The sequence below is a fragment of the Parambassis ranga genome, chromosome 8 (genome assembly GCF_900634625.1).
Source record: "Parambassis ranga chromosome 8, fParRan2.1, whole genome shotgun sequence".
Classification (NCBI taxonomy): domain Eukaryota; kingdom Metazoa; phylum Chordata; class Actinopteri; family Ambassidae; genus Parambassis; species Parambassis ranga.
The window spans coordinates 3,872,808-3,900,640 of record NC_041029.1 but is presented as its reverse complement, the minus strand read 5'-3'; the positions used below and the strand labels follow the sequence as shown (position 1 = coordinate 3,900,640).

The 27,833-nt window shown below is 41.9% G+C and overlaps 4 protein-coding genes across 5 annotated transcripts; 1 reads left to right on the top strand and 3 right to left on the bottom strand.

Moving 5' to 3' along the window:
- Positions 1 to 202: 202 nt before the first annotated feature.
- Positions 203 to 6,745, bottom strand: LOC114439896 (macrophage mannose receptor 1-like). The gene is made up of 8 exons (XM_028412098.1): positions 6,475 to 6,745; positions 5,579 to 5,908; positions 5,407 to 5,492; positions 4,962 to 5,092; positions 1,747 to 1,757; positions 768 to 1,157; positions 264 to 593; positions 203 to 222 (listed from the first exon to the last, which is right to left on the bottom strand). The coding sequence occupies exons 1-8, from the start codon at positions 6,731 to 6,733 to the stop codon at positions 203 to 205; spliced, it is 1,557 nt and encodes a 518-aa protein (XP_028267899.1). The 5' UTR covers positions 6,734 to 6,745.
- Positions 6,746 to 6,751: 6 nt separating this feature from the next.
- LOC114439895 (C-type lectin domain family 17, member A-like) lies at positions 6,752 to 10,662 on the bottom strand (the record flags this gene model as incomplete). The annotated part of the gene is made up of 2 exons (XM_028412097.1): positions 10,449 to 10,662; positions 6,752 to 6,864 (listed from the first exon to the last, which is right to left on the bottom strand). Coding segments are annotated over exons 1-2 (327 nt in total), but the record flags the coding sequence as incomplete, so codon positions are not given.
- A 5,202-nt stretch (positions 10,663 to 15,864) lies between these two features.
- LOC114439893 (FERM domain-containing protein 6-like) lies at positions 15,865 to 16,745 on the bottom strand. The gene is made up of 3 exons (XM_028412094.1): positions 16,619 to 16,745; positions 16,305 to 16,532; positions 15,865 to 15,909 (listed from the first exon to the last, which is right to left on the bottom strand). Exons 1-3 carry the CDS (start codon positions 16,743 to 16,745, stop codon positions 15,875 to 15,877), a joined length of 390 nt encoding a protein of 129 aa, XP_028267895.1. The 3' UTR covers positions 15,865 to 15,874.
- A 3,075-nt stretch (positions 16,746 to 19,820) lies between these two features.
- On the top strand, positions 19,821 to 27,058 carry LOC114439617 (SWI/SNF-related matrix-associated actin-dependent regulator of chromatin subfamily E member 1-like). Of its 2 annotated transcripts, none has more exons than XM_028411675.1 (11): positions 19,821 to 19,898; positions 20,387 to 20,444; positions 20,848 to 20,891; positions 21,536 to 21,634; positions 22,962 to 23,042; positions 23,635 to 23,766; positions 23,852 to 24,023; positions 24,231 to 24,403; positions 24,520 to 24,621; positions 24,937 to 25,198; positions 25,273 to 27,058. In XM_028411675.1, exons 2-11 carry the CDS (start codon positions 20,438 to 20,440, stop codon positions 25,659 to 25,661), a joined length of 1,461 nt encoding a protein of 486 aa, XP_028267476.1. In that variant the 5' UTR covers positions 19,821 to 19,898; positions 20,387 to 20,437; the 3' UTR covers positions 25,662 to 27,058. The 2 variants fall into 2 exon arrangements, with proteins under 2 accessions (XP_028267476.1, XP_028267474.1); XM_028411673.1 differs by having other exon boundaries at positions 22,962 to 23,054.
- Positions 27,059 to 27,833: the final 775 nt, after the last annotated feature.

Genomic DNA, 27,833 nt, shown 5'->3' with positions numbered 1-27,833 from the left:
GACTATCAGGGCAGGCCCGAGTGGTCACTCTGCCCCTGTGTCTTTCCCTCTCTGTCGTGTTCCCCACCGGTTTGCATTATGATATCATAACTATTACCTGCTGCAACATGGCTCCTGCTGCATCCTCCATGTTCCCAGCAGGATCGTGCTTAGTTACTTCAACGCTCACCACCTGCATTGGAGCTTTTAAAATAATTATTTTTCATGCAGTATCTATAATTTCTGCAACAATGTGACATACTGTATAAACATTGTTAACTCACCAATGGTGCAGAAAAAGTAGAATTTATTGTCACAGCTGGCATCATCCCAGTGGTCTTCATGTAAAAGCACACAGGCAGTGTTCCCGTCACCATTTGGCTCTTCAGGGTTCCACTGCCTGAATGAGAGTGGTGTCCCATCCACCCACATCCACTGCTCTCTGTGGAGGCCGATCCATACAGTTTTGTACTGGGTGATTTTGTTGATCCTATCATTCTCAGCTTGGTTCCTCACACTGGCCAGGTCAGTGTAGTGCTCCCTGCAGTAGAGCTGAGCCTCGCTCCAGGTCTTGTACTGGTTCACTATGATGAAGCTGACAGTGGCTGCTGGTCCTTATAATATGATTTGAGAGAAATAAAGTGATTTCTATTTCACAGATATCAATAGTTCTTACTGAAGCAGGTGGAAACGGCCATTGTTTAGCAGTTAATCTTAACTGCACATGCTTAACTATTCTCTAAACAAATATGAACAACTAATGATGAATGATTTGCCTTTTTTCTTACCACTGGAGCAGACGAACTGTTGTTGAGAACTGCAAGTATAATCACTCCAGTAGCCATTACCGGTCAATACAGCACATCCCTCATTTCCACCATAGTTATTGGGTTCACCAGCTGCCCAGATGCTAAACGCACTCTCTCCTGCACCATAATAACCCTCCTCCTCCAGTGACCACCTCCAGTTGTCAAAAAAAACTTTGTGCAGTCCTATCCAAAATCTGCCCCGTGGATATAGTTGCGCAGCCAGCACCAACTTCTCCATATCTTCCTGTTTCTTAACCATGGTCAGGGTGGCGTTGTTCTCGCTGCAGTAGTTCTGGGCTTCAGGCCAGGTCAGTTCCTTTTCGACAACAATGTAGATACGAGGAAAACAGGCAGGAAGGAAACACAGTCCTGTGGTCAGAACCAAAAGCATGTTACCCATCTATGTCAACAACACTTTCTGTATTTATTGTGCAATTCACACTGGATAAATAACCCATTAACACCCACTCAACAATTGAATTCAACAAGTGAATTTATTTATAAACTATAAGAGCATCTGCACCCTTAAATTCCACAGGTCTTATTCTGCAGTATATGGGCATTTATTGGCTCCATCAACAGTGACTACTCACCCAGGAAGGCCATCATAATACAAATTTTCTTCTCCATGGCCGTTCAGCGTTCTTTCACTCCACTCTAAGAGAACAGAGTAGAACATAATATTAGCAAATGCACATCCACTGTTACATTAGCTCTAAAAGGTCAAAATGTTAACTGATTTGAGACCTTGCGAGTTAAATAATTATTTTTTTATCTAGCAAATACTGGCCGACCTGTATGTCAGAGGAAAGAAACAATCTTACTGTGGGAAATACTGCAAATTGGAAATGATGGAAATTAATCATCTTGTTATGTTCAGATAAAACTTCTTTCAAGTGACTTTTCCTAAATCAAACATCATGTGATTATATCATGAAGTAAATCCTTTATGCCTTACCTTTAAGGTACCTGATAACAGCAGGAGCAGAAATTTGCTACGAGTTAATTTTAGGTGCTGTTTATAATCGGTTTTCTTTGCATTTATGCAAACACATTTGAATAATTTATACTGTTTCTCTCTGCCATCCTAAAATCCAAAATCCTGAACAAACTCAAATCATAATAAATAAAGAACAAACTAAGGCAACTGATCAACAGCATTTGTGTCATATGTGCTGAATATCAAGTTAAACATATATATATATATAAATAAATGATTTGTTGTTTTGTAGCATCCACTTAAAAAAAAAATCAGTGTTTGCATAGTAAGAACATCATTTTCATACAAATACAAAGCAGGACTAGTTAGTCAAGCAAAACCAGAAAGCAGCAACTTATGTCGTGTTGGATGTAGTGCAGATTAAATATTTAAATTTTTATCATTTGACTAAAAAAGAAAAAAAAAGAAGAAGACTGTGATCTGTGTCCACTTTCTACTATAAACACGGTACGTCTAAAGTGCTGGGATATTATATATGATTAATAAGTATTTTTAAAGTCTTATTTTGTCAAACTGTATTTTTGATAGGCCAAATAATAATGCTAATAAATAATTAAAGTTGCAAGCAGCAATGACGGGCCCTCGCACTCCTTGCAGTCTGCGGGACGTGCAGCCGCGGCCTCCCCTATCGTCTCACATCCTCTCTCCCCCATACAGGCATGAGCTGTGGTCTACAGGGCAGAAAAGTACACCAAAACACACATATATAAAATACAAGTCCGCCAGCCAGTAGGTGGTGCAGTGACTGTAGCATATCAGCATATCAATGCTTGCAGAGTCAGATGTTCTGCTAACTGTAAAGTTTCATCAACATAGTATGAGGGAGATACAGACACAAAAACATGTATTTCCTGTGCGTTGGCGTAGGGTCAAATTTGTGGCGGTGCCACAGCCAGACCGTATGACAAAGTGCTGCATTTTTTATATCTTTTGGTACCTAATCCGTTAAGATTATCCACGAAAAGCAAAGGGCCACATTTTTTTTCAATAATAATATAAATTGGAGACCCCTGGTGCAGTATCTACCTTTATAAATATGCTCCTGTGACATTTTCATCACTGTAAGAATCTTTTGCTGTTGTTTACTGGTTCCTCCTCGGTCCTCTCTGTGTGTGTCCATGTCTACTCTGAGTGTGTGCTGGTTGTATGTTGAAACAAACACATATAGTGCAGAGCAGTACAGATGATGTGAAGATAATTTTTACAGAAGAAAACCATTAGAGTTCAAGTAAAAGTTAAAGTAGCAAATCCCAGAGTTCTGAAAGTTGGGCAAAAGATCTGTGCTTTTTAAGAGCAGATGATGATGAAAATGTGTCGGCTGGCAGCACCGCGGTAACATCTGAATGCGCCATAGAGTTTCTGTGTGCTTTACCGTACATTTCAGCATAGTCGCGCAGCATTTTTAAAGTGTACACAGCGCGACCATGTCTCTCCAGAGAGTAGATGGGATTACGCATCACAGCAGCGTGGAAGAGACAAGGAGGGTTGGGAAGACATTACTGGTAATGCCGTGCTCAACAGCTGACTTTGTTTAATATTGTGCACATGGTCTGCGGGCCACATTGAAGACGCAAGCGGGCCGGGTGTGGCCCTCGGGCCGTACTTTGCCCAAGTCTGTTCTAGGGGGCGCTGCTGAGCCATGTGGCCACACTCGCATATGATGATAAGGTGATATGAAAAGGTGCACAGGGGCTGATGTTATGATAGAGTAAGAGGCAGGTAGGATTAATAAATCAAGAAGCACAGCAGCTTTCTCTATGGTGGCGAAGGGTCACCTTTGTGGCGTTGCCCCGCCCACACAGTGTAACATCGAGCCGCGTTTTTGATAACTGTTGCTCAGCCATGTCTTCAGAACCACGTGACAAAATCTCAGGTCCGTCAGAGTATTTCCCTAGGACGAGGAGTTCAAATACGAGGCATGGAACATGGAAAATCAGCCTGAACAAAATTCATACTGTCAGCAGGTGGTGCTATGTGAGTATCAGCTCATTAGCATATCCATCTGTTCAGAATGACAGGCTCAGCATGCCTGATGTTTTTCATCCACATAGGATGAAGTATGTGGGAGATACAACCACATATGCATCAATTTCCTTTGTGTTGGCGAAGGGTCAAATTTGTGGTGTTGCCACAGCCAGACCGTATGACAAAGTGCAGCGGTTTTGATAACTTTTGGTCCTTGACCCCTTAAGGGTAAGTGCACCAATTTTCAGCCCAATGGAGCAAGTCCCCGAGGAGGAGTTCGCAAAAGTGCGGGGAGTACAAATTGGAACATGGCATGGTTTTTTCAAATAGGCGGACTTCCTGTAGGTCGTGGAATTTTTGTCCAAGAGGCTTTTTTTCTCGTTGCATGGCGATACATCTGTGTACCAAGTGTCAAGTCTGTAGCAGTTGCGGTGAATATTTTCACACTTTAGGGGGTGCTGTAGAGCCATGCGGCCACGCCCATCAATGGCAACAGTGTCAAGTAAAAATTTTTGTTGGGGGACAATTTTGGGTAGAGTTTGGTGAATTTTTAAGCACGTTCAGGGGGTCAAAATTGCGACCAAAGATGCGGGAGAATCATAATAATAATTCCTTGCATTTCAATAGGGCTCTTGCACGTTTTGTGCTCAGGCCCTAAAAAAATTAAGACCCTGCAGTGAATGCAGTGATTCCATCCATTCCCAGGAAGTTTGCACATACTCACAGTAAGAACAAAGGGCTGTCAACCAGTCCACCACCAACTTTCATAGTCGTTAGCCAGTCATTAGACACACCTGGCCCAGTCAGCCAGAACATCACAGGTAAGTATGGAAACCTTTAGTGCTATTGTTTATTTAAGTTTTACCCAGACCCACCAACTGATGTCCTCCACCACATATAAACCATGTTTCCCCACCAAACAGTTAGAACTGATGAAGCTGCTTGGAAGAGCAGCAAAACGTCTTCAAGAAAACTCTACAAGTCCAGACGCCTTGCTTCAATCTTCTCTACGTATAATGACCTGGATGATTGAGAATCTTCATCAACATAAATTAAGAAAGCTTTATTAGTGCCACCATGAACATTTCTACTGCTGTAGCTTTTATGCACACACAATAAAAAATATAGGTTTTACAACTCATTGTATTGCTATTATTCAAGACGAATTAGACAGCATGGTAATGATTAGAGTGATAATAGAAATTTACAAGAGGCTGCAGTGTTCAGGCTTCTTTTCCTCCGCTTTTTTTACTAATTTGAAGATTTTTCCATCAGGCTGCTTCCTCCAGGTCAGCCTCACGGTGCTCCCCAGGCCGTGGTCTTTCAGATTCTGACTCATCTAAGAAAAAGAAATATTTTCACTGATACTTTTGGCATCTACTAATACAGAGTCCAGAACAGTCCCAAATACATTTCCACATGTGTGCAACAGTGCCACCTACTGACTCTGGAGGGTTATAAACTCCCTGTCTCAGTTAGTTTGAATTATGATGTCAGAGCCCTTAATCTTACATAACTTTAAGATGGTGATTTTGCTATGGGTGTCTATGGGGATTGACTATCAGGGCAGGCCCGAGTGGTCACTCTGCCCCTGTGTCTTTCCCTCTCTGTCGTGTTCCCCACCGGTTTGCATTATGATATCATAACTATTACCTGCTGCAACATGGCTCCTGCTGCATCCTCCATGTTCCCAGCAGGATCGTGCTTAGTTACTTCAACGCTCACCACCTGCATTTGAGCTTTTAAAATAATTATTTTTCTTGCAGTATCTTATTGTATAATTTCTGCAACAATGTGACATACTGTATAAACATTGTTAACTCACCAATGGTACAGAAAAAGTAGAGTTTATTGTCACAGCTGGCATCATCCCAGTGGCCTTCATATAAAAGCACACAGGCAGTGTTCCTGTCACCATTTGGCTCTCCAGGGTTCCACTGGCTGAATGAGAGTGGTGTCCCATCCACCCACATCCACTGCTCTCTGTGGAGGCCGATCCATACAGTTTTGTACTGGGTGATTTTGTTGATCCTATCGTTCTCAGCTTGGTTCCTCACACTGGCCAGGTCAGTGTAGTGCTCCCTGCAGTAGAGCTGAGCCTCGCTCCAGGTCTTGTACTGGTTCACCATGATGAAGCTGACAGTGGCTGCTGGTCCTTATAATATGATTTGAGAGAAATAAAGAGATTTCTATTTCACAGATAAGATATCAATACTATATCTTATTGAAGCAGGTGGAGTAACTTTTATTGTACTGTGAAAAACACTGTGATATAAATCATATGGTAGATGGGAGCCTCAGCACAGATGTCACTGTACCCACTAAATGGTTGAGCTTGTTCGGTCAGAATTTCAGAGTGGGTGTGGAGAATGTGGAGAAGCGTTAAAGCTGCTTCAGGTGCACAGAATCCACACAAGTCAAACAATACTGTCTGCCAGACTATATCGTTCAATCTATTATCATGCTGCGAGCACGTTCATGCCCACATCCCTGAACATTATCGGCTTGTTGTCACCCCTTATTCAGGTAAACAAATATTTGGGCAAACTTTGATATCCGAATATCGGCTTCAAACATTCTCACTTTAAACTGCTGTTTCTGCCATTGTTTAGCAGTTAATCTTAACTGCACATGCTGAAGAGTAGGAGAACACGTCTGTGCAACTATTCTCTAAACAAATATGAAAACAACTAATGATGAATGATTTGCGTTTTTTCTTACCACTGGAGCAGATGAACTGTTGTTGAGAACTGCAAGTATAATCATACCAGTAGCCATTACCGGTCATTACAGCACATCCCTCATTTCCACCATTGTTATTGGGTTCACCGGATGCCCAGATCCTATAAGTAGTCTCTCCTGCACCATAATAACCCTCCTCCTCCAGTGACCACCTCCAGTTGTCAAAAAAAACTTTGTGCAGTCCTATCCAAAATCTGCCCCGTGGATATAGTTGCGCAGCCAGCACCAACTTCTCCATATCTTCCTGTTTCTTAACCATGGTCAGGGTGGCGTTGTTCTCGCTGCAGTAGTTCTGGGCTTCAGGCCAGGTCAGTTCCTTTTCGACAACAATGTAGATACGAGGAAAACAGGCAGGAAGGAAACACAGTCCTGTGGTCAGAACCAAAAGCATGTTACCCATCTATGTCAACAACACTTTCTGTATTTATTGTGCAATTCACACTGGATAAATAACCCATTAACACCCACTAAAAGTTTTGAATTTATTTTAAGAGCACGGCACAGCATGGACACTATAAGTGCATCTGCACCCTTAAATTCCACAGGTCTTATTCCGCAGTATATGGGAATTTATTGGCTCCATCAACAGTGACTGATAGGTTCTACTCACCCAGGAAGGCCATCATAATACAAACTTTCTTCTCCATGGCCCTTCAGCGTTCTTTCACTCCACTCTAGAGAACAGAGTAGAACATAATATTAGCAATTGCACATCCACTGTTACATTAGCTCTAAAAGGTCAAAATGTTAACTGATTTGAGACCTTGCGAGTTAAATAATAATTTTTTTATCTAGCAAATACTGGCCAACCTGTATGTATGTGAGGAAAGAAACAATCTTACTGTGGGAAATAATGAAAATTGGAAATGATGGAAATTAATCATCTTGTTATGTTCAGATAAAACCTCTTTGAAGTGACTTTTCCCAGATTAAACATCATGTGATTATATCATGAAGTAAATCCTTTATGCCTTACCTTTAAGGTGCCTGATAACAGCAGGAGCAGAAATTTGCTACGAGTTAATTCTAGGTGCTGTTTATAATCCTGGTTTTTTGCATTTATGCAAACACATTTGAATAATTTATACTGTTTCTCTCTGCCATCCTAAAATCCAAAATCCTGAACAAACTCAAATCATAATTTTGCATAGTAAAAACATCATTTTCATACAAAAACAAAGCAGACTATAGTTAGTCAAGCAGAACCAGAAAGCAGCAACTTACGTTGTGTTTGGAAGTAGTGCAGATTAAATATTTACATTTTTATCATTTGACAAAAAAAAGAAAAAGATTGTTTAGATTTGTGATCTGGGTCCACTTTCTTCCATTTTTCAAAGTCTTGTTTTGCCTAACTGTATTTTTGATAGGCCAAATAATAATAATAATAATAATAATAATAATAATAATAATAATAATAATAATAATAATAATAATAATAATAAATAATAAAATAAGACCCTGTTTAGGACAGGGTGCGTGCATGTGTCATGTGATTTTTTTTCATTTTGTTCATTTTTTCATGTTTGTTTTTTGGTCCAATACGCAGTTCATTCCTTTGTAGCCATGTTGAAAGTAAACTCCGGGCAAAGCTTTCGTAGCTCGATGGGTGTTTACACAGGGCTTTTGTACGCAACCCGGATACTGTCCCCATGAACCTGGAGTGATGGAATGATGTCACTAGCGGGATTCCCTACTTACATTTGCATTCAGATCCAGATTTTAGCAAAATTATTCCTGTCCAGCTAGATCCACCTTCAGGATGTATCCGGATTTGGTCTGTTTAGACTAAGAAAACTATCTGGCTAGATCCGGATACGGCCCGAAACCCACTCTAGCCAGATTATGTGAAGAGGGTCTAAAAAACCAGTCATACACAGACCAGGTAGCCACAGCACTGCTGCTGAGGCAGTACGTCACATTTTTTCCAACAAATCTAAACCAAGAACCAAAGATGACAAAGTTTATAAACTTCAAAAAAATACAACAGAATTCACGATCTTTATTTTGCAAAATGTTGCCCCTTGTTTCACTTTCTCTTTGTTTTCTTCAAAATGCCTTTGGCACTAAATTTTTGCCTTTTCCTCCAGCTGGATATTACTGTAACCAAGGACCAAAACTTAGACAGGTTATCAGTGATGTTTTTCATCAGTCAATCTACAGGTACATATAAAGTCCATCTCATGTGTTTACACTGGTGAAATGAGTTATAGGTCACATTTCACCTAACAATTACATTTTATGGGTTTGGGATGAAGGAAACATCACTGACAGTTTAGTTGTTCCTTTATGATAATCACATGAGGAGGAAAAGGAATAGCTGGTGTTACAAACTGGATTTTCAAATAAAATGTGGTTGGCACTGTAGAAATGTTTGGAAAGTTATTTGTAAAATCAATGTGTAATTTGTAATTTATTACATTGGCTTATGTTGATGAAGATTCTCAGTCATCCAGGTCATCATACGTAGAGAAGAAGACTGACTATGAGTTCACTGGAGGGGCACTGGTAGACAGCTCATTGTTCTTGCTGTCTACCAGTCCCCCTCCGGTAGTCTCATAGTTGTTAGCCAGACACAGCTTCCAGATATTTGATATGTGTTGTGATGGAAATATTGTGTTTACATGATGGAAATATTTCACCTGATGTAGCCTATGCAAATTGGCAGGTCTCCATGTGTGTTAGTAGTTGATAGACCAGCCTGATTTGCTGTCAGCTAGCAGTTCAGCTAAGTAGGTAGCTCGCTGAAATAAACACATTAAGTTTAGGTGCTGCAGCTTTACTTTATTTACTCACAAGCACACAGACAGAAACAAACTGAGCCATGGTTTGCATGCATTAGCTTAGCACTCTTAAGCATAACACATTATTTAAAGCATTCAATTACCTGAAGCACAAAAAGCACAGTAACTGTTGGAACGTTTTTCTCACTTGTTTACTTCCACCTTCAGTGTGGGAGTGTAGCAGTCACACATGGCCACCATGATGGTCACAGTATCATTTTTGTATGTCAGACTGGGACCTTTGACTTTGCCACTGACAAATGTTGTGTTTGTATCTGTTTAAAAAGATCTCGATTGCATATTGATTGTACTTTATGTTGAGGTTGAGGAGTCATTTTGAGCTCTATTTCCATGTAGAAGATTGTATGAATCGATGATACGATTTTTGTATACGTATACAAATTACTGTATTGCTATTGTTCAAGAGGAATTAGACAGCATGGTAATGATTAGAGTGATAATAGAAATTCATAAGAGGGTGCAGTATTCAGGCTTCTTTTCCTCCGCTTTTTTTACTAATTTGAAGATTTTTCCATCAGGCTGCTTCCTCCAGGTCAGCCTCACGGTGCTCCCCAGGCCGTGGTCTTTCAGATTCTGACTCATCTAAGAAAAAGAAATATTTTCACTGATACTTTCAGCATCTACTAATACAAAGTCCAGAACAGTCCCAAATACATTTCTACATGTGTGCAACAGTGCCACCTACTGACTCTGGAGGGTTATAAACCCCCTGTCTCAGTTAGTTTGAATTATGATGTCAGAGCCCTTAATCTTACATAACTTTGAGATGGTGATTTTACTATGGGTGTCTATGGGGATTGACTATCAGGGCAGGCCCAAGTGGTCACTCTGCCCCTGTGTCTTTCCCTCTCTGTCGTGTTCCCCACCGGTTTGCATTATGATATCATAACTATTACCTGCTGCAACATGGCTCCTGCTGCATCCTCCATGTTCCCAGCAGGATCGTGCTTAGTTACTTCAACGCTCACCACCTGCATGTGTGCTTTTGAAAAAAAAACTTTTCATGCAGTATCTATAATTTCTGCAAAAACGTGACATACTGTATAAACATTGTTAACTCACCAATGTCACAGAAAAAGTATGATCTATTGTCACAGCTGGTATCATTCCAGTGGCCTTCATATAAAAGCACACAGGCAGTGTTCCTGTCACCATTTGGCTCTTCAGGGTTCCACTGGCTGAATAAGAGTGGTGTCCCATCCACCCACATCCACTGCTCTCTGTGGAGGCCGATCCATACGGTTTTGTACTGGGCAATGCTTTTGATCCTATCGTTCTCAGCTCGGTTCCTCACACTGGCCAGGTCAGTGTGGTGCGCCCTGCAGTAGAGCTGAGCCTCGCTCCAGGTCTTGTACAGGTTCACCATGATGAAGCTGACAGTGGCTGCTGGTCCTTAAAATTTGAATTGAGAGAAATATACTAGTTTGAGCACTGGTTTGGGTGGTCTTGTAGCTTGTTCTTGACACATCAAGAGGGCACAACTTTATTCGTTTGTCGTGCTCGAGAACTATTGTGTGATCAGTCGGAATTTCAGAGTGGGCATGGAGAATGTGGAGAAGCATAAAAGCTGCTTCAGGTGCACAGAATGCACACAGGTCAAACAATACTGTCTGCCACACTTATAGGTCAATCTATTATCATGCTTCAAGTACGCGTGCACCTCCCTGAACAATATTGGCTTGTTATCATCCCTCATTCACGTTATCAAATATTTGGGCAAATTAAAACTTCAAACTCTGCTTCAAACATGCTCGCCTAAACTTATGTGTCTGCCAATGTTTAGCAGCAAATCATTTTTAAAAACTGCACACACCTTTCTCATGCAGTATGAAATGTCAACACGAACTTTTTTCTTGTTCTTGCCACCTCTGGGACACTGGGCATTTCTCAGTTCTCATTGAGTATGTAACAAGCATTATATTTACTACAACTTGGGGCAACAGTGGCGCAGTGGGATAGCAGGGTTGTCCAATAACCGGAAGGTTGGTGGTTTGATCCCAACTCCTCCTTAGTCACTGTTGTGTGTTCTTGGGCAAGACACTTCACCCTAGCCTGTGGCGCGCCTTGCTAGTCATTGTATGACACTGCTTGTGCAGCAGCCGTAACGAATCTACAGTACAGTACAGATACAGTATCTAAAATAAAAAAAAAAAAAAAAAAAAAAAAAAACTACTTACCAGATTTTACTTTCCTACAGAATTGTTTCAGTCTTAATCTTAACTACAGATGCTGAAGCGAGGGAGAACACATCTGTGCAACCATAGGCGTCGCTACCATTATATCAGAGGGGGACATGTCCCCCCCACATTTTAAAACGGCCCGTTTGGACCCCCCCACATTTAGTGAGTAGGAAACTCCACCTAATGCTGTTTCGATTGCTCGTGAAAAACTCTGTTCCACTTGGTTCATAAGAGAATAACCTCACCGCTGAAATCCACTCCATGTTTTCCTGGTTACCACAGCGCTGCAATACCGTTACTATAGTAACAGACCTAAAAAAGCCAGTGGTCTCTTCGAGCGAGCGTAAAACACCGTAAAGAGAACCGTCGGTGCTGGTCGAAGCTGGTCGAAGCTGGAGGAGGTGACGTCAGTGTCATCCCACAAAGTCCAGCTCATGCTGAAGCCTGACTGTTTGTCCGCAGTGTCTAGCTGAAGAAGAGAAGTCAGCTCCTCATACGCCATGACGCCTCCTTCCGTTCTTTCTTTTCTTGCTTCTCTCTCTTCTTGCAATCCTTCTTTTCTTGCTTCTCTCTCTCCTCACGTTCTTTCTTTTCTTGCTTCTCTCTCTCCTTGCAATCCTTCTTTTCTTGCTTCTCTCTCTCCTCACGTTCTTTCTTTTCCTGCTTCTCTCTCTTCTTGCGATCCTTCTTTTCTTGTTTCTCCCTCTGCTCACGTTCTTTCTGCAGCTTCTTATCTGCCTTTTTTTGCTCCTTCTTGGAAATCTTAGGCTCGCTGAGTTCCTCTTCCAGGAGCCTCTTCTCCTCTCTAACCTCGTTAAGGAGCTGCTGCATGCTCTCAAGGCTTTCGTCTTTAACTGCGAGCACCTCTTCCAGGTGCAGCAGTCGTGTGTGCATCACCTCTGCGCTCTCCTTCAGTTGGCAGTCGAGAGCGTTTTTTTTACTGGTCATAGTGATGATGATGTCTTTATCCTCTTCTACGTGGGAGTGCAGAGTGCTAAGTTTACAGGTCATATCAGCACACCTCCTGTCCAAAATTATAGACCATCTCATAGAAACAGCTTTGTAGACCTGCAGCTCTTCCACAGTGTCTCTGAGGCACCGATTTTCATCGTTGGCTTCTTTGAGCTGCACATCCATAAACTGTTGTTGTGAATACATGTCCTCATGCATGCCTGCCAATGCACGCTGTTTAATGGCCAGATCCTCCTTTAATGCTGCTGCCTGCTCCTCCCACTTTTGCTCCTTGTGGGCCATCTTCTTTTTTAGAGAAGCCAGGTCGGCACGCAGCTGATCGTTTTCTGCACGTAGCAGAGCAGCACTCTCGCTCCTGAACATATCTTTAGTTGAAGAAATAGTCCTCGCTCAATGGAAAATAATCCTGAATGCTGAATCACTGTGTGCCAAAATGCTCTTGTTTGTGTACTAAGCTCCACGGCGACAACCTTTGATGATGTCATCAAAGGTTGTCGCCGTGGAGCTTAGTTCAGTGTTTTGTTTTGATTGTGGTGTGCCGTCTCCATGGTAACTTCACCCGGTTAGTACGGTAAAATAACACATGAGACGTTTCAGTATATTCACGGCATTCAGATTTGTGATTTTAACAACTAGCTAGCTAGTATGGTATCCAATGATACCAGATGTCGCCTTTCCCTTTAAGCCTCACCGCATGGGATGTCCTGTCCACCATCTGATTTGGTCCAGTCCACCTAGGCTCCGACCACTTCCTTTTTATCACCTTCAGGAGGGCCCACTCGGCTGTGTGTGGTGTGGCTCCGCCTGGACTCTCCGTCTCTCCTTTCACCTGTAATGCAAAAGCTGACACCAAAGCTTTAAATTCATTATATTATGGTTTCTATTAACACCATACTGCATACTCTTTCAGTCTCAGCGGGCCAGCTGGTCCGGGAAACTGTAGACCTGCAAGAAGCTCATAGGTTGTAAATCATATGGTTATTAACAGAACATCATACACACATCAAGTCAATAGAAAATATTTGAACCCATGTTAATTTGGTCTGTGCACAGATTTTAGCCCATTTTTTGTTTTAGGTTTTAGTTTCATCCTTTCCACTTTTCCCTGTGACTGTGGCTGATATACTGCACCATACCTATGTTTTAGGCCTAAAGCCTGCTCCACCTTGCAACCCCCCTGCAGAACCTGGGTCAAATACATTAATACCTGTCTCACCCTCTGTTTTTCTGGAACAGAACACCATTCACAACTCCACCTGTTTCAGAAACATCCAGATAAAATGGAGCTAAGTGATCTAGGTGAGCCAGATCGGTGGAAGTTGAGACAATGAAAGAGACAAGAGTACAGGAGGCACAAAACCTATATCAGTAAATGATGAAGACCGTATGCTGTGTGATAGTGTGGCTAACATCTCCTGAGCCTTATTATGCCTCTACTGTATGAATGGTAACCTAATAAGCTTTAAAGGATGAAGAATTCTAAACACCTATCCTCTGTGATGGCCTATTCATTAGAAATAGCTTTTCCTAACCATGGAGCCTAATTCTGTAATATTATGTGTGGAACAATGACTAAGCAAACAAGTGGCACACTATTATCTGCCATTTTGAGCCATTTAAACTATTCTGGTGTTAACTATACGTCAGCAGCTACTCCCTCCTCAGCCACAAACAAGACAGAAAACGAGTCCAGCAGATATCTTCACAAGACATCTGTATCGTAGTGGTTCTCATCAGCCACTGTCCAGTTACTCCAACACTCTGGGAGCATAAAAAGTCTGTCCAGTAACAAATGTCCCTATTAATCCATCTGGGGAGCACATAATGGAGGTTCCAGTCTCTGGGCATCAGATTCACTGGTGATGAGCTGGAGCGAATGAAACAATGACTGTGGTGCTGGCCTGCTGACACAGTTTTACAAGTTCTGTGAATGGCAGATGTTGCCAACCGACGGAATAATGTGAGATGCCACTTCCCTGGGGAGGATACCAGGGAGCCCCTTGTGGTCACTCACGGGGCTGCTTGTAGTGACAGTCTCTTTCCCAGTGGCCAGGTTTTCCACAGTAGAAGCAGTCACCCCCACTCATACCGCTGTATCCACCCCTTCCATGCCCCCCTCCCCCACGGCCACCCTCTTTTCCCCTCCAGTTACTTCCTCTATGATGTTGGCCCAAGGTGGCGTTAAATACATATCAGGATTACCCACAACTGGGGACTGTGGCTGGGGTGGGGGAGCAGGCTGAGGTACTCAGTTGTTTTCTATATGTAAATTCATATGGTGTACAACATGTCTCTCCCAATCAACAGAATCACTTCCTGGTAAATCAGGGTCATTTTTCAGGGCCTGCTGAAGCAACAGGGGAAGCCCCTCCTCTGTTGCCTGTCTATACCAGTGCTGCTGGGCACCAGGTTGACTAGAGTTCACTCCTGTCTGTCTGTCTGTTACTCGCCCCCTCCCATCAGGGACAGTCATGATGGGGTACATCCCAGCGGTGGGGTCTGAGGCGAGGCAGAAGCTACAGCAGAGGCGGGTGAATAGGGAGGCGGTATCTCAGCCCCCTGAGTTCCCTCGCTCTCTACTTCCTGTTTAATGTCAGTGGTACTACCGGACTCCTCACAATCATCATCTATGCAGCACAGATATGCCTGATATAGAATCTTACGTCTCTCCTCATCTGCCTTCACTGCCTTCTTCAACTCAACTGTCTCTAACACTAATAATCTAATAATCTCCTCCTTTCTCTCGCTCTCTAGTCTAACTTTATTCTCCGCTGTTGCAATCACACTGGTTAGCGACTGTCCCCGTGACCGTGGGAATAAAACGCTCTATGAAAAGATTTATTCTCATGAATTTATCAGAGTTATCAGAAAAGGGTCCAGACAGAATCATCATTCCGTCTGGTTTCGGACCTCCATTTTGGTGATGTACAGAATCCACATTAGAGTTCTGTACAGGCTGTGTTAGTCAGAATAATCAGCAGTGTATGGTGTGCATGACTGAGGTGTGTGCATGCAGGACCCAAACAAACCAGGACCCTGAGACTTGGAGGAGGAAGAGTCTAGGTCCCAGCTAAACATAGGCCTAACAGCTACAGTAGTGTTGGAAAGCTTGTAAAGCTGTCTGTGTTTCTGCAGAAATATACAGTTTTGAAATAAATGGCCTCATCCGTGGTCCAGGTCCAGGTCCAGGTCCAGGTCCAGCAGAGTGTGCAGTGTGCTGCTGCTTTGTTCTTGAACACATGCAGATGTGTGAATAATGTGAGTGTGAGCTGTGACATGGAGAAGAGTCTTGGACAGTTAGAGACGTCCTCTTACCTCTGAGCTGTGGTCCGGCTCTCATGGTCCCCACACAGAGTCCTCTTAGAGGGAGGGACTCCCTCCTCTCTGTCCTCACACTGACTCATAGCACTCATAGCTCATCCACCTTCATGTGTGGAGCTGCTGGTTCTGCTGCAGTCTGTCTGACAGGAAATGAACAATGAACAGAAACCACGCCTTGAACACAGCACACCTGACACAACACTGACATGAAGGGGTTAACAGTGGATAGAACAGGTCTGAGTGCAGAGTCACCCAGCTGTCAGACCGGTTCAGTCGTCCTTTATATAGAAGCCCTTTATGCCTCTGGCTGTAAATCAGTCCACAGACACTCCCTCCTCAGCTCTTGTCAACAGCACCTCACCATCACAGAGAAAAACAACTGTTTGCTTTTGATGCAGGAAATTTCCAAACAGAGAGAAATCTGCATCTTGCTCACCTGTTTCATCTCCATGGTGACAGCTGATCCAAAAGAAGAGAGTAGATAAAATGACATCTTCAATAAAACAGTCACACATGAAAAGCTTTGTGGACTAACCTGCCCAGTAAGAAGAAGGGAACAGTGCAGGTCCATCAACAGACACACCGTGGAGAAGCTTGTGAATTCTGACCAGATATAGAGTCTTCATCCTCCCCATCCTCTTCCTCTTTGGACCAGGCTGCTTCAACACTGCAGTCAGACATGGAGGATGTGAAGTTGCTGCAGCTGAGTCTTTGTCTGAGGTGTGTTGTGTCACAGATGTAGCCTCTTTGTGGAGCTGACTGGCTGAGGAGAGATTTAGGAGACTTTACATTTGGAGTTTGACGATATGAAGGAGGAAATATGAAGAGAGTGGAGGTAAGATGGCTGACCCTGCATGTCTTCTAGCTGTTGGATGTATCTGGCTGCCTCTCTACTGTTGATGTGGAAGCGGTGACTGTCACTCAGGTGTCTTAGGACATGTTTAGAGTGGAAGGCTGAATGAGTGTAGTACACCATCGTAGGGAGGCACAGAGAGCCCACTGCAGGTAGGCTGGCAGCTTTCACCAAGCTAAGTGCTAACGTCATAGGCGTCGCTACCATTATATCAGAGGGGGACATGCCCCCCCCACATTTTAAAACGGCCCGTTTGGACCCCCCCACATTTAGTGAGTAGTAAACTCCACCTAACGCTGTTTCGATTGCTCGTGAAAAACTCCGTTCCACTGGTTCATAAGAGAATAACCTCACCGCTGAAATCCACTCCATGTTTTCCTGGTTACCACAGCGCTGCAATACCGTTACTATAGTAACAGACCTAACAAAGCCAGTGGTCTCTTCGAGCGAGCGTAAAACACCGTAAAGAGAACCGTCGGTGCTGGTCGAAGCTGGAGGAGGTGACGTCAGTGTCATCCCACAAAGTCCAGCTCATGCTGAAGCCTGACTGTTTGTCACATGGCCCCAGGAGACGTTAGGTTGATGTTAAATCAACTTAGAAAAGTTGGGAGGAAGCTGCTGTTTACTGTCAGTTACAGTAGACGGTCTTATTTGTCTGACGACATGTTGTTGTCTTTTCTGCTCCCTCCCCACACACAATGGACATGAGGAGATTCTAACAAAGACACGGAGAGTTAGAGTTGTTTTCAGCATTAACCCATGTTGTAATAAGGGCCAGGTTAGCTCCTGTTAGCCTGCTAGCTTCAGCCTCGCCGAGCCAGTGCACACAGCCACCTGCTCCTATTCTTATCAGCAAGAATAAAACACATGTGATGGACGTCAGGACACAGTGGAGCATTATATGAACAGGGACACACTGATGCAGCAGATGAGGCAGCGCATCATTATAAACACATCCACAACGTTTGTTGTGAATTAAGTAGTTTTATAAGCAAATAAAAATAAAGACATGCATTTATTTGTAAGTTAGTATTTTTAGTGTTTCAGTATTATCTGCATTAAGCAGTTTGGTTCATTTTTCTATGGGATTTGCCAGTTTTTTGTCTCTGTAAATGAGAGAAGGCCTCAGATATGGAGGCTGTTAGTGTAGTAGCACCAGTATGTTTGACAAAACTGTTGTTTCACTTGGAATTAGTTTCTGTTTGTCACCGAGTTTTTGTTGAATCTGTCTCTGAAATAGTCATGAAGTGTTTACTTCTGTAGGTAAAATAGTTTAACAACCTGCTAAAATCCACAGGAAAACGCAACTACTTCATATTATTATATTATATTTCATAATATACTGATGTACTTTTTTTCACCACCCACCCACAGAAGGTGTCCCCCCCACATTTTTAATGCTTCCTATGCCACTGTGTGCAACTATTCTCTAAACAAATATGAAAACAATTAATGATGAATGATTTGTCTTTTTTCTTACCACTGGAACAGACGAACTGTTGTTGATAAATGCAAGAACAATCGTTCCAGTAGCCATTACCGGTCATTACAGTACATCCCTCATTTCCACCATAGTTATTGGGTTCACCAGCTGCCCAGATCCTAAATGTAGTCTGTCCTGCACCATAATAACCCTCCTCCTCCAGTGACCACCTCCAGTTGTCAAAAACAACTTTGTGCAGTCCTATCCAAAATCTGCCCCATGGATATAGTTGCGCAGCCAGCACCAACTTCTCCATATCTTCCTGTTTCTTAACCATGGCCAGGCTGGCGTTCTTCTCGCTGCAGTAGTTCTGGGCTTCAGGCCAGGTCAGTTCCTCTTCAACAACGATGTAGATACGAGGAAAACAGGCAGGAAGGAAACACAGTCCTGTGGTCAGAACCAAAAGCATGTTACCCATCTATGTCAACAACACTTTCTGTATTTATTGTGCAATTCACACTGGATAAATAACCCATTAACACCCACTCAACACTGTGAATTTATTTATAAACTATAAGAGCATCTGCACCCTTAAATTCCACAGGTGTTATTCTGCAGTATATGGGCATTTATTGGCTCCATCAACAGTGACTGAAAGGTTCTACTCACCCAGGAAGGCCATCATAACACAAACTTTCTTCTCCATGGCTGTTCAGTGTTCTTTCACTCTACTCTAAGAGAACAAAGTGGAACATATTTACTAAATGCACATCCACTGGTCATTAGCTCTAAAAGGTAAAAATGTGATGTGAATGACCTGACCTGTATGTCAGAGGAAAGAAACAATCTTACTGTGTAAAATCCTGCAAATTGGAAATGATGGAAATTAATCATCTTGTTATGTTCAGATAAAACCTCTTTGAAGTGACTTTTCCTATGTTAAACATCATGAAGTAAATCCTTTATGCCTTACCTTTAAGGTGTCTGATAACAGAAAGAGAAGACATTTGGTGTGAGTTATTTCTAGGTGCTGGTTAACATTGTGGTTTTTTGCATTTATGCAAACACAGCACTGAATAATTTATCCTCTTCCTCTCTGCCATCTCATTTCTAAAAACGAAAAAATCCTGAACAAACTCAAATAATAAAAAATAATGAAGAAACAATTGATCAACAGCATTTGTGTCATATGTGCTGAATATCAAGATAAACAAAATATTATATAAATAGATGTTTTGTTGCTTTGGGGCACCCAAAAATCAGTGTTTGCATAGTAAGGATATCATTTGCATAAAAATACAAAGCTAGACTGTAGTTATTCAGGCAAAACCAGCAAGCAGCAACTTGTGTTGTGTTTGGATGTAGTGCAGAATAAATATTTCAATTTTTAGCATTTAACAAAAAAAAAGACTGTTTAGATTTGTGATCTTCGTCCACTTTCTACCATACACACTGTCTGATTGTTGGTAAATTATATTTGATTAATCAGCATTTTCTTAAATTGTCTTTAATTGCCTAACTATTTTTTTTGATAATAGTTGGAACGAGTTATTATGTTCTCTCGAAGCATTTGAGTGTGGAACTCCACATGCTTTTAGGCTAAGGTTTATAAAAACTGTCATAGAAAATTGCTTTCTTTAAATAATTTGTAAAAGGCGGAAGAAGGCGAACGAGTTTACATAGGTACATTACTAAAAGAAATTTAAGCTGAGGACAATGTGGGTACGTTCAAATCAGAGTGATTGCCTTTATTTTGAAAGCACCACTTCCGCTGACCAGAAGAAACCTGATACTTCCGGTCCGTGTATGAAAGACGGAAGAGCTGCCCTACAGAGGGAACAAAGGACGGCTGAGTATGTTTACGTTGTTTTTAATGTACTCCCTTCAATACGTTGCATTTAATGTCGTTTTGAGAGTCGAATGCAAACATGAGTTAAATGTGTTTGGTTGTAAATTTTCTAGATGTAGCTAATGTGCCTAGCGTATTAGCTCCACGCGCTCTGTTTTAGCGGCAGCAGGGGAATCATTGTTCGTTAGCTTCATCAGCAATGTTTATTCAAACGTCCTGCAGGCACCGTACCACTCAGAAGTGTGTAACTTATCTTGTAGTTTGTTTTATTCGGTGTATGTTCAAACAGTGTTGCCTCTATTGACTTATACCGCAGTCTCTAAATAATTATGTGGTGAATCGTCTCGTTTTGTTAGCTAGCTTAGCTAATAGGCCGGGCCTGGAGAGCTAATGTTAGCTTCCTAACCCCCAGTCAGCCATTGTTACAGCCACTCTTTTTTTTTTTACTAACGATCAATAATTAATTTGTATGGCTAATGTTTTCTTACACAGCTTTACCAATATGGGAATAGACCCTTGGCCATAACCGAGACTGCAGCCGCGATGTCAAGTAAGTAATTATTAGCACGGGTGCAGTAATGATGTTGTTGTAGATTTGTTAATAACTACAATCAGACTGGATTTAAAGTGTTTGTTGTCAATTGCCCTTGCCCTAGGTTGAAGGGAACACGTAGCAATGTAACTACAAAATCGCTGCAATGAACTGATGTCACCCTATATTTATTTTCATTTTAGCATGAGAGGACCCATTCTGCTTTAACTCCTTTGAATTTCTGTGATATATTAGACCAGGCAGTCTTGTTTATGTAGGACAGATCACGCCTGATCAGTTTTATTGAATTCTGTACCTTCTGACATCAATTCCTGCCTTTTGCAGAAATATCAGAAGCATCAGTGATATGATCATATTGTTGTGATATCTACCTGATTATGCTGTTTTTCTCTTGTCACAGAGCGTCCATCCTACGCACCTCCCCCACCCCCTGCCCCAACAACAGTAAGTGTCATTTTCTGAGCTCTAGTTGTAGCAGTCAGACGTTAGAAGCACAGCATCATGAACATCTTCTTTCTTTTCTTTAAATTTCTTTCTCTCTGTCCAAACACATAGAGATAGCCACAAATCTTGTTCCATTCTCCACCATCGCTTTCACTCCTGCTTTTTCCTGTCATTTCACCACTTGTTTTGAGTTCTTGCGTAGATGGGGTTTGTTTGGGTTACAAGATCTATAAACTTAAGTTAGTATATTGTAGAGTGTAGTCCTTGTAATGTTAGTAGCTGTGTAGAGCTATCGAGTCAACATGCTTGTTTTATTGCTTTTCATATTCTTACATTCAGCTGCAGGGCACAACATTGTGTAAACCTGAATCTAGTGGTTATGGCACATGTATAAATAAACACAACTTGTGCTCAATGAGGAACACTTTAAGTTTGATGTCCACGCAGCGTTCACATGTTGTGCTCTCACGCTGAAGACCAGCCTACCTTGCATGATGAGGTCATGGAAAACAAACAAGCAAAAGAAATCAACCTTTATTTTCATGTTTTCCCTTCCTTTTTCACTTATTTATGTTTATCCCTATTCCTCCTCTTGTTTGTGAACCATTTCTCATTCGTGTTTTGTCTCATTTGTCTTCCATCAGCAAATGCCTTCCACCCCAGGGTTTGTGGGCTACAATCCTTACAGCCATCTGGCCTACAACAACCTCCGGCTGGGAGGGAGCTCCGGAGGCTCCGGCAGGGTAATGAATTGATGGAGGGATTTGAACAGAAAAGTGTTATGGGGGTTTATGTTAAGAGTGGGAGGGTAGTGATTGCAGTATGTCATGAGGGCAAAGGTGTAAGAAGAAGTGAGGAAAGGTGAGGCTTATACAGGTGTCGGTGGGTTGGTAATAAAAGTGATGATAACAGGATTATTTATAACTTACGTGTGATGTAGGTTACATTAAAGAGTGAACATATAAAACATGATTGCTCTTGTTCAGTTTCATACTCATGTACAGCCTCTCTTTATTTTTTGCAATGGCCACCATTGTTCAGGCATATAGTGACATGAACCACAGCTGGTTTGGGTGCATGGAATTTTATTGATCCTCTTTATAATGTCACTGTCAGGTATTAGCTTTCCTCTTCATTTATACCCTCAATCAACACAACTTATGTTAGAGTATAGCCTGGTTGTTAGATGTTTTTGGGCTATACACAGCCTCTGTTATGTCAGCCACTTCAGCAAGAGGTAAGGATAAGTCAAAAACTAATGTTAAATGCACAGTATATAGAGATTTTATTCCCTAAAGGGTTTGTGTTTTATATATCTATATTTTATTCTTTAACTTATTTATATTCTTACTGTGGTGGCATTCATTGAGAATAGCATAGAAGAATTTCATTGTTCAGGGAAACGTGTTTTCTTAAGTGCGTCAAAGGGCAAACGCTTTGAATCATGATCTTTAATGATTTTTTTTTTCAGTGCAAAATCATAAAATGGACATTTTAATGTAGGTATGCTGATACAGCATGTTTAATTTCACATCCTGTCGGTGACACCGCCAAGACTGTCTGCTTTAAAACCTGAAGACTTGGTTGGGAAACTGGGTCAGTTTAACTCTTGCTAGCTGTTTGCATAGAGAAACAACCAAGAAGAAAAAAGAAATTACAATGACCTAGCATTGTTCTAAGGGCCATTCCATTTCCCTCGCTCTAGCCATATAACAAAGTGTATTGCAGTGGTTCACTTATTGTTTTAGCCTTTACACAAGCCCCACTAAGATCTGACTATGATCAGTTAAAATTTGATTTCTACTCTAAGCATGCCCTACACGGGTTATCTACTATTATATCCACTTTATGACTTGTTTAAATGTGTTAATGTAAATGTGACAATTCTTGAGTACTCATGAGACATATGTGTGTAAATGAATCATGATGGTAAATTCTCTGGTCAGAATATGTCCCAACTGGTGTGATCCAATTGTAGGATGGTCTCCTGTTTTGTTTCCCCTTCTTCCTCATCCCCTCATCCCTTCATTTATATTTTAAATCTTCTTTCTCTCTGTTTTCTCTTCACAGAACTCCTCAGGGATCACCGTCCCAAAGCCTCCAAAACCTCCAGACAAGCCACTGATGCCATACATGCGGTACAGCCGGAAGGTAAGCAGGAAGGTAAGACACCCATCCACGGTGTCTGCTTTTACTGCTTGTCCTCCCATCCCCTGAAAAGTTGGCAGGGGATTGAGGTTGGGAAACAGCCAAGCCATGACGCCTTATCACTACCTCTGTTATTTAGTGGAGACTCTCCACTCTATTATATTCTGTTGGCTGACAGTAGCCTCCTGTGCATGTCAACACAAAAGAGAAATTTTAGCTATTCCTTGTGTTTCCTTGTGCAAGGACTATCTGCTCCAGCCTCTTTATTTTCCCTTTCACACGCTCCTCTCTGTGCTCTGCAGTTCTTATTTCAGAGCTGTAATTTTGACCTTGAATGGGACAAAATCATCTCTAAAATAACTAGTTTTACTGGCATAACACCTGGAATCTGATCTCAATATTTCATGCCATTTCATCAACTAATTTACCGCAAAATGCCAGTATATCATTTTGATGCATCATCTTGGGAACTGTTTCTTTCCTCTGCACTTTTCTTCCTTTAAGTTCTCTTTCAATAAATTGAAACTTAACCTCAAGTTGAATCTTTATGTTTTATATGTGCATGTTTCCATCTTTCTTTTTGTGTACATGCAAGGTATGGGACCAAGTGAAGGCATCCAACCCAGACCTGAAGCTGTGGGAAATTGGAAAGATTATTGGAGGGATGTGGAGGGACTTGACTGATGAAGAGAAGCAGGACTACTTAAATGAGTATGAGGCAGAGAAGGTAAGCTTATGGAAGTGACACAAAAAAAATAAGATGAGTATCACTATGCTCAAACTCTAACCCGTTTCTTCCCCTTTCCTCTCAGATCGAGTACAACGACTCTCTTAAGGCCTACCACAACTCTCCCGCTTACCTTGCTTACGTCAATGCCAAGAACCGAGCTGAGGCGGCGATGGAGGAGGAGAGCAGGCAGAGGCAGAGTCGCATGGACAAAGGAGAGCCATACATGAGCATCCAGCCTGCTGAAGACCCCGATGGCAAGTCTCTACTCAAAAATCCTTCATGAAGTTCTCTAGTTAAGCTATCTGAGATTTTTGTTAATGGCTTCAGTACCGTCCTCCTATCTACTTTTAGAGTTCTCAAAGTGCATTTTTTTCATTTAAACGTTTAGAATAACTAAGACAGTTAAAGGGTGGATTTGATGGTAGCCGGTGTGCTAATTTCATCTTTGTCCCTCCACCTAGATTACGATGATGGTTTTTCAGTGAAGCACATAGCAGCTGCACGCTTCCAAAGGAACCACCGGCTCATCAGCGACATCCTCAGTGAGATTGTTGTGCCTGATGTCCGCTCTGTGGTTACCACCGCCCGCATGCAGGTCCTCAAGAGGCAGGTTCAGTCTCTTATGGTGCACCAGGTGGGTTGGTGGGTTTTTTTTCCCAACTCAACAGCTCAGTCGCTGTGGCAGTGAGGACGATTATTGAAGATATATGCATTCAATGAGTTATAAATTGTGTTTCTTGGTTATCTCAGAGGAAACTGGAGGCAGAACTTCTGCAGATCGAGGATCGCCATCAAGATAAGAAAAGACGTTTTCTGGAGACCACAGACTCATTCAACACTGAACTGAAACGGGTAAAGCTTTGTTTATTCACCTAGGGACACCCAAATGTTAGTGAGCATATCATTTATTTTATTAAGCAAGAAGCATATTATTTGTATGTGGATTTTTAAAGGGTCGTGTTACTACTTTTAATTCATCTGTATTTATAGAACCTACAACTTCCTTGAACTGTTGTTTAAAGCTCTTGTTGTCTTGTGTGTGCACATATGCCAAAATGGGTACATGAACACTTCACTGTGCAGTGTACTACGTACAACTGTGTGTGACAAAGTTGATTTGATTTGGAGGATTGGATTTTGTTTAATCCCATGCTTTTGTGTCTCCAGCTCTGTAGTCAGAAGGTTGAGGTAGACATGGAGAAGCTTGTGGCAGAGATGGCCGCTGCTGAAGAGGCAGCGAAGCGGCTGGCAGAGGAGAGAGAACGAGAGGCAGCCGAGCAGGCAGAAAAAGCCGCGCAACAGCAGCAACAACAACAACAGGAGGCTGCCGGAAACAAGGCTGCAGAACAGACCAGTGCTAATGCTAGCAGCACAGCTAACCCGACCTCAGGGACCAAGGAGGAGGACAAGCCCACACCGATGGAGACAGGTGATTTGCTGTTCGACAATTGCAATATTACAATAATTACAATAATCTAAATTAAGTCTGTCCTTTATGCCTAGATGACGCAGCTACCGCAGAAACATCCTCAGACGCTCAGTCTGCTCCACCTCCTTCATCTGATCCACCCTCCTCTGTCTCTGATAAAGCAACTCCTCCCCCTGAACCCCCGAGGGAGAGCAGCACTCCAAGCAGCAGTGCACCCAGTGATGACAGCAGCAGCAGCAGCAGCAGCAATAGCATGCCCCCTCCACCTTCAGACACCACCCCTGGAGCAACAGCACCACCACCACCACCTCCTACAGACCCCCCTGCAGGTCAGGAAGGCAATTCTGCTGCGGCAGGCACCAATGCTGCCGCAGCACCTCCACCTGCCTCAGAAGAACCCACTGCTGCTCCTCCACCACCACTACTGCCCCCCAGCCAGAGCAGCCAACACTATGATATGTAAATGAAGGGTTAGACACACAGTCGTAGCTGTAGAAGCTTCATCTGATGATGGAGTCATAGGTTGCAGAAGAACTTTAAGCAGTGGATCTGTCATAACAAATGTTGGCGAGTGATGAGGTAAGGTCAATAAAGCTTCATGTAGCTGCAACAAACGCAGGGAAATTTAGATTTCCGTTAAGTGTGTAACCATTCAGCATTCCTGGTTTGATAAGGTCACCACAGAGTACATTTGACTGCTCGAGGTAGGATACAAGTCATTCCTTTGTTTTTTAATCTAACCATCGAATCATTAGTCAGCAGCAGTGACAGCATCTGCTAAGGCAGCATTTGCATCATTGTAACTGCTTAATCTGAAAAGAAGGGCTGGCTAAGAAGTCAGAGTAAAGACTATGTATGGATTAGTTAATGTAATGTATGTAAATTAGCTCCCCAGAACCAAAGGAATCATTTAGAAATGTTTGACCAACAGCCCCATCCCAAAGCTGTTGTGTTTACAATTATAACATGGTTTGTCATTTTCTTTTGAGTAACTGAATTCAATTAAAGCGATTTCAGCTGTAACTTTGTTCCACCTTGACCACTCATGTTTAAAGCAGCACCTGTGTGTGTTCCACACTAACGTGTGTAAAGAACCTTTTACACTGGTTGAAAAATCCAGGCTTTAGCCTGTACCGGGAAAGGAGTTTTTCCAATTTTCCATTCAAGCAGAGCTCAGAGCATGCTGGTTAAATAAAAACCTCAGCTAGCTCATACTGTGTAGACTTGATGCTGTTGAATGTGTACACATTTTAATATCCCTTAGTCATGATGTCTGTTTTAAAATCAGATCCTATATTTGTTTAACCACCGCTGCAAACATGAAGATAAATATTATTACATTACATTATATTGGGAACTGTTCTGGTGCCACCTCGCATGAAAGGACCTCAACCTTGTACAGTAAAACCTCAATTTTTCTAGTTTGTTGTGATTTACAAAACTACTACTGTTACTTTGTGTTTTTAGAGATCTAGTGGAACCTTTTTAGAGAAATATAATCGAATTTTAATCCTGTATTCTGGACTCGGATTATTTTTAGCACACGTGCCCCTGGTATTTCTACCCACATTCTGCATGTTTTGCTAAATACTAACCCAGACACTTGGCAAAATATGAACGGCTGAAGTCATAAAGTGATGAGTTGAGTGAAATTTAACAAGCTTCTCTCCATGGTGCTTTTTATAATCTTAAAGATATAATGACTTGCATTGATTATACATAAAGGCAAAATTAATTTATGTTCCTCTGTATCCATCATTTATGTAGAAAGACTGGACAAACGCTCTTAATCTTCAAGAGTTGAGGCTATTTTTTTAAGACTTCCTTCTTTAGACCGCATGTTTCTGCTGCCACCACAAACACCACACAGGCTACCCTCATCCAAAGGTAACCTCACTTATGCATTTAACAGATTTTTCTTACTTGAATTGGACTGTTTTTAGTAAAATGCCTGTTTTTTTTGCATCTTTCTTTTGTACTGTCTAAACTTATGTATCGGAATAAAGATTTCTCAGTCTATGGTGTCCATGTAGTTTTCGTTTTTCTTGACCTTTTTATGTGAAATATTTCAAAGCTACAGATTCAAACTGCAGTTGTATTTACTGTGTGCATGGAGGTAACAAGTGCTTTCATCAAAACTTAATGAACATATGTGTTAAACAACTGGTGGCCTATAGCAATGTGTTGTCTCACTTTGTGACACTAGATGGAACTGAAGTATCTTATGCCAACAAGACAAGAAGCAGGCAGGAAAACCAGCTGTGAACTGACTGATGTTGATGGTTTTCTCCTGTTGGAGACACAAATGAAGTCTGATGGCCCTGATCTCCCATGTCCCTCCCATGTGGCCGTGGACCTGATTTGTTATGGTTTATACATATTTTTTTTATTGAATTTAGTTTATATTTTATTTAATTTTCAGATACACCACAGGGGCGCTGATACTAAAATGCAGCAAATGACACCAGAGAATCACCGCGTATCATAAAAGAAATAGATTTTTTTATATATGGGAGGCATTTTGGGCTTTTTCTTAGCAGCATCCTGTTACAGTTTATGCTTCTTCCGCACCTGTGCCTTGTCTTGTGTTGTCACTGTTTTGATCCAATGAGCTTTCGGCATGCCTTTAGCTGAG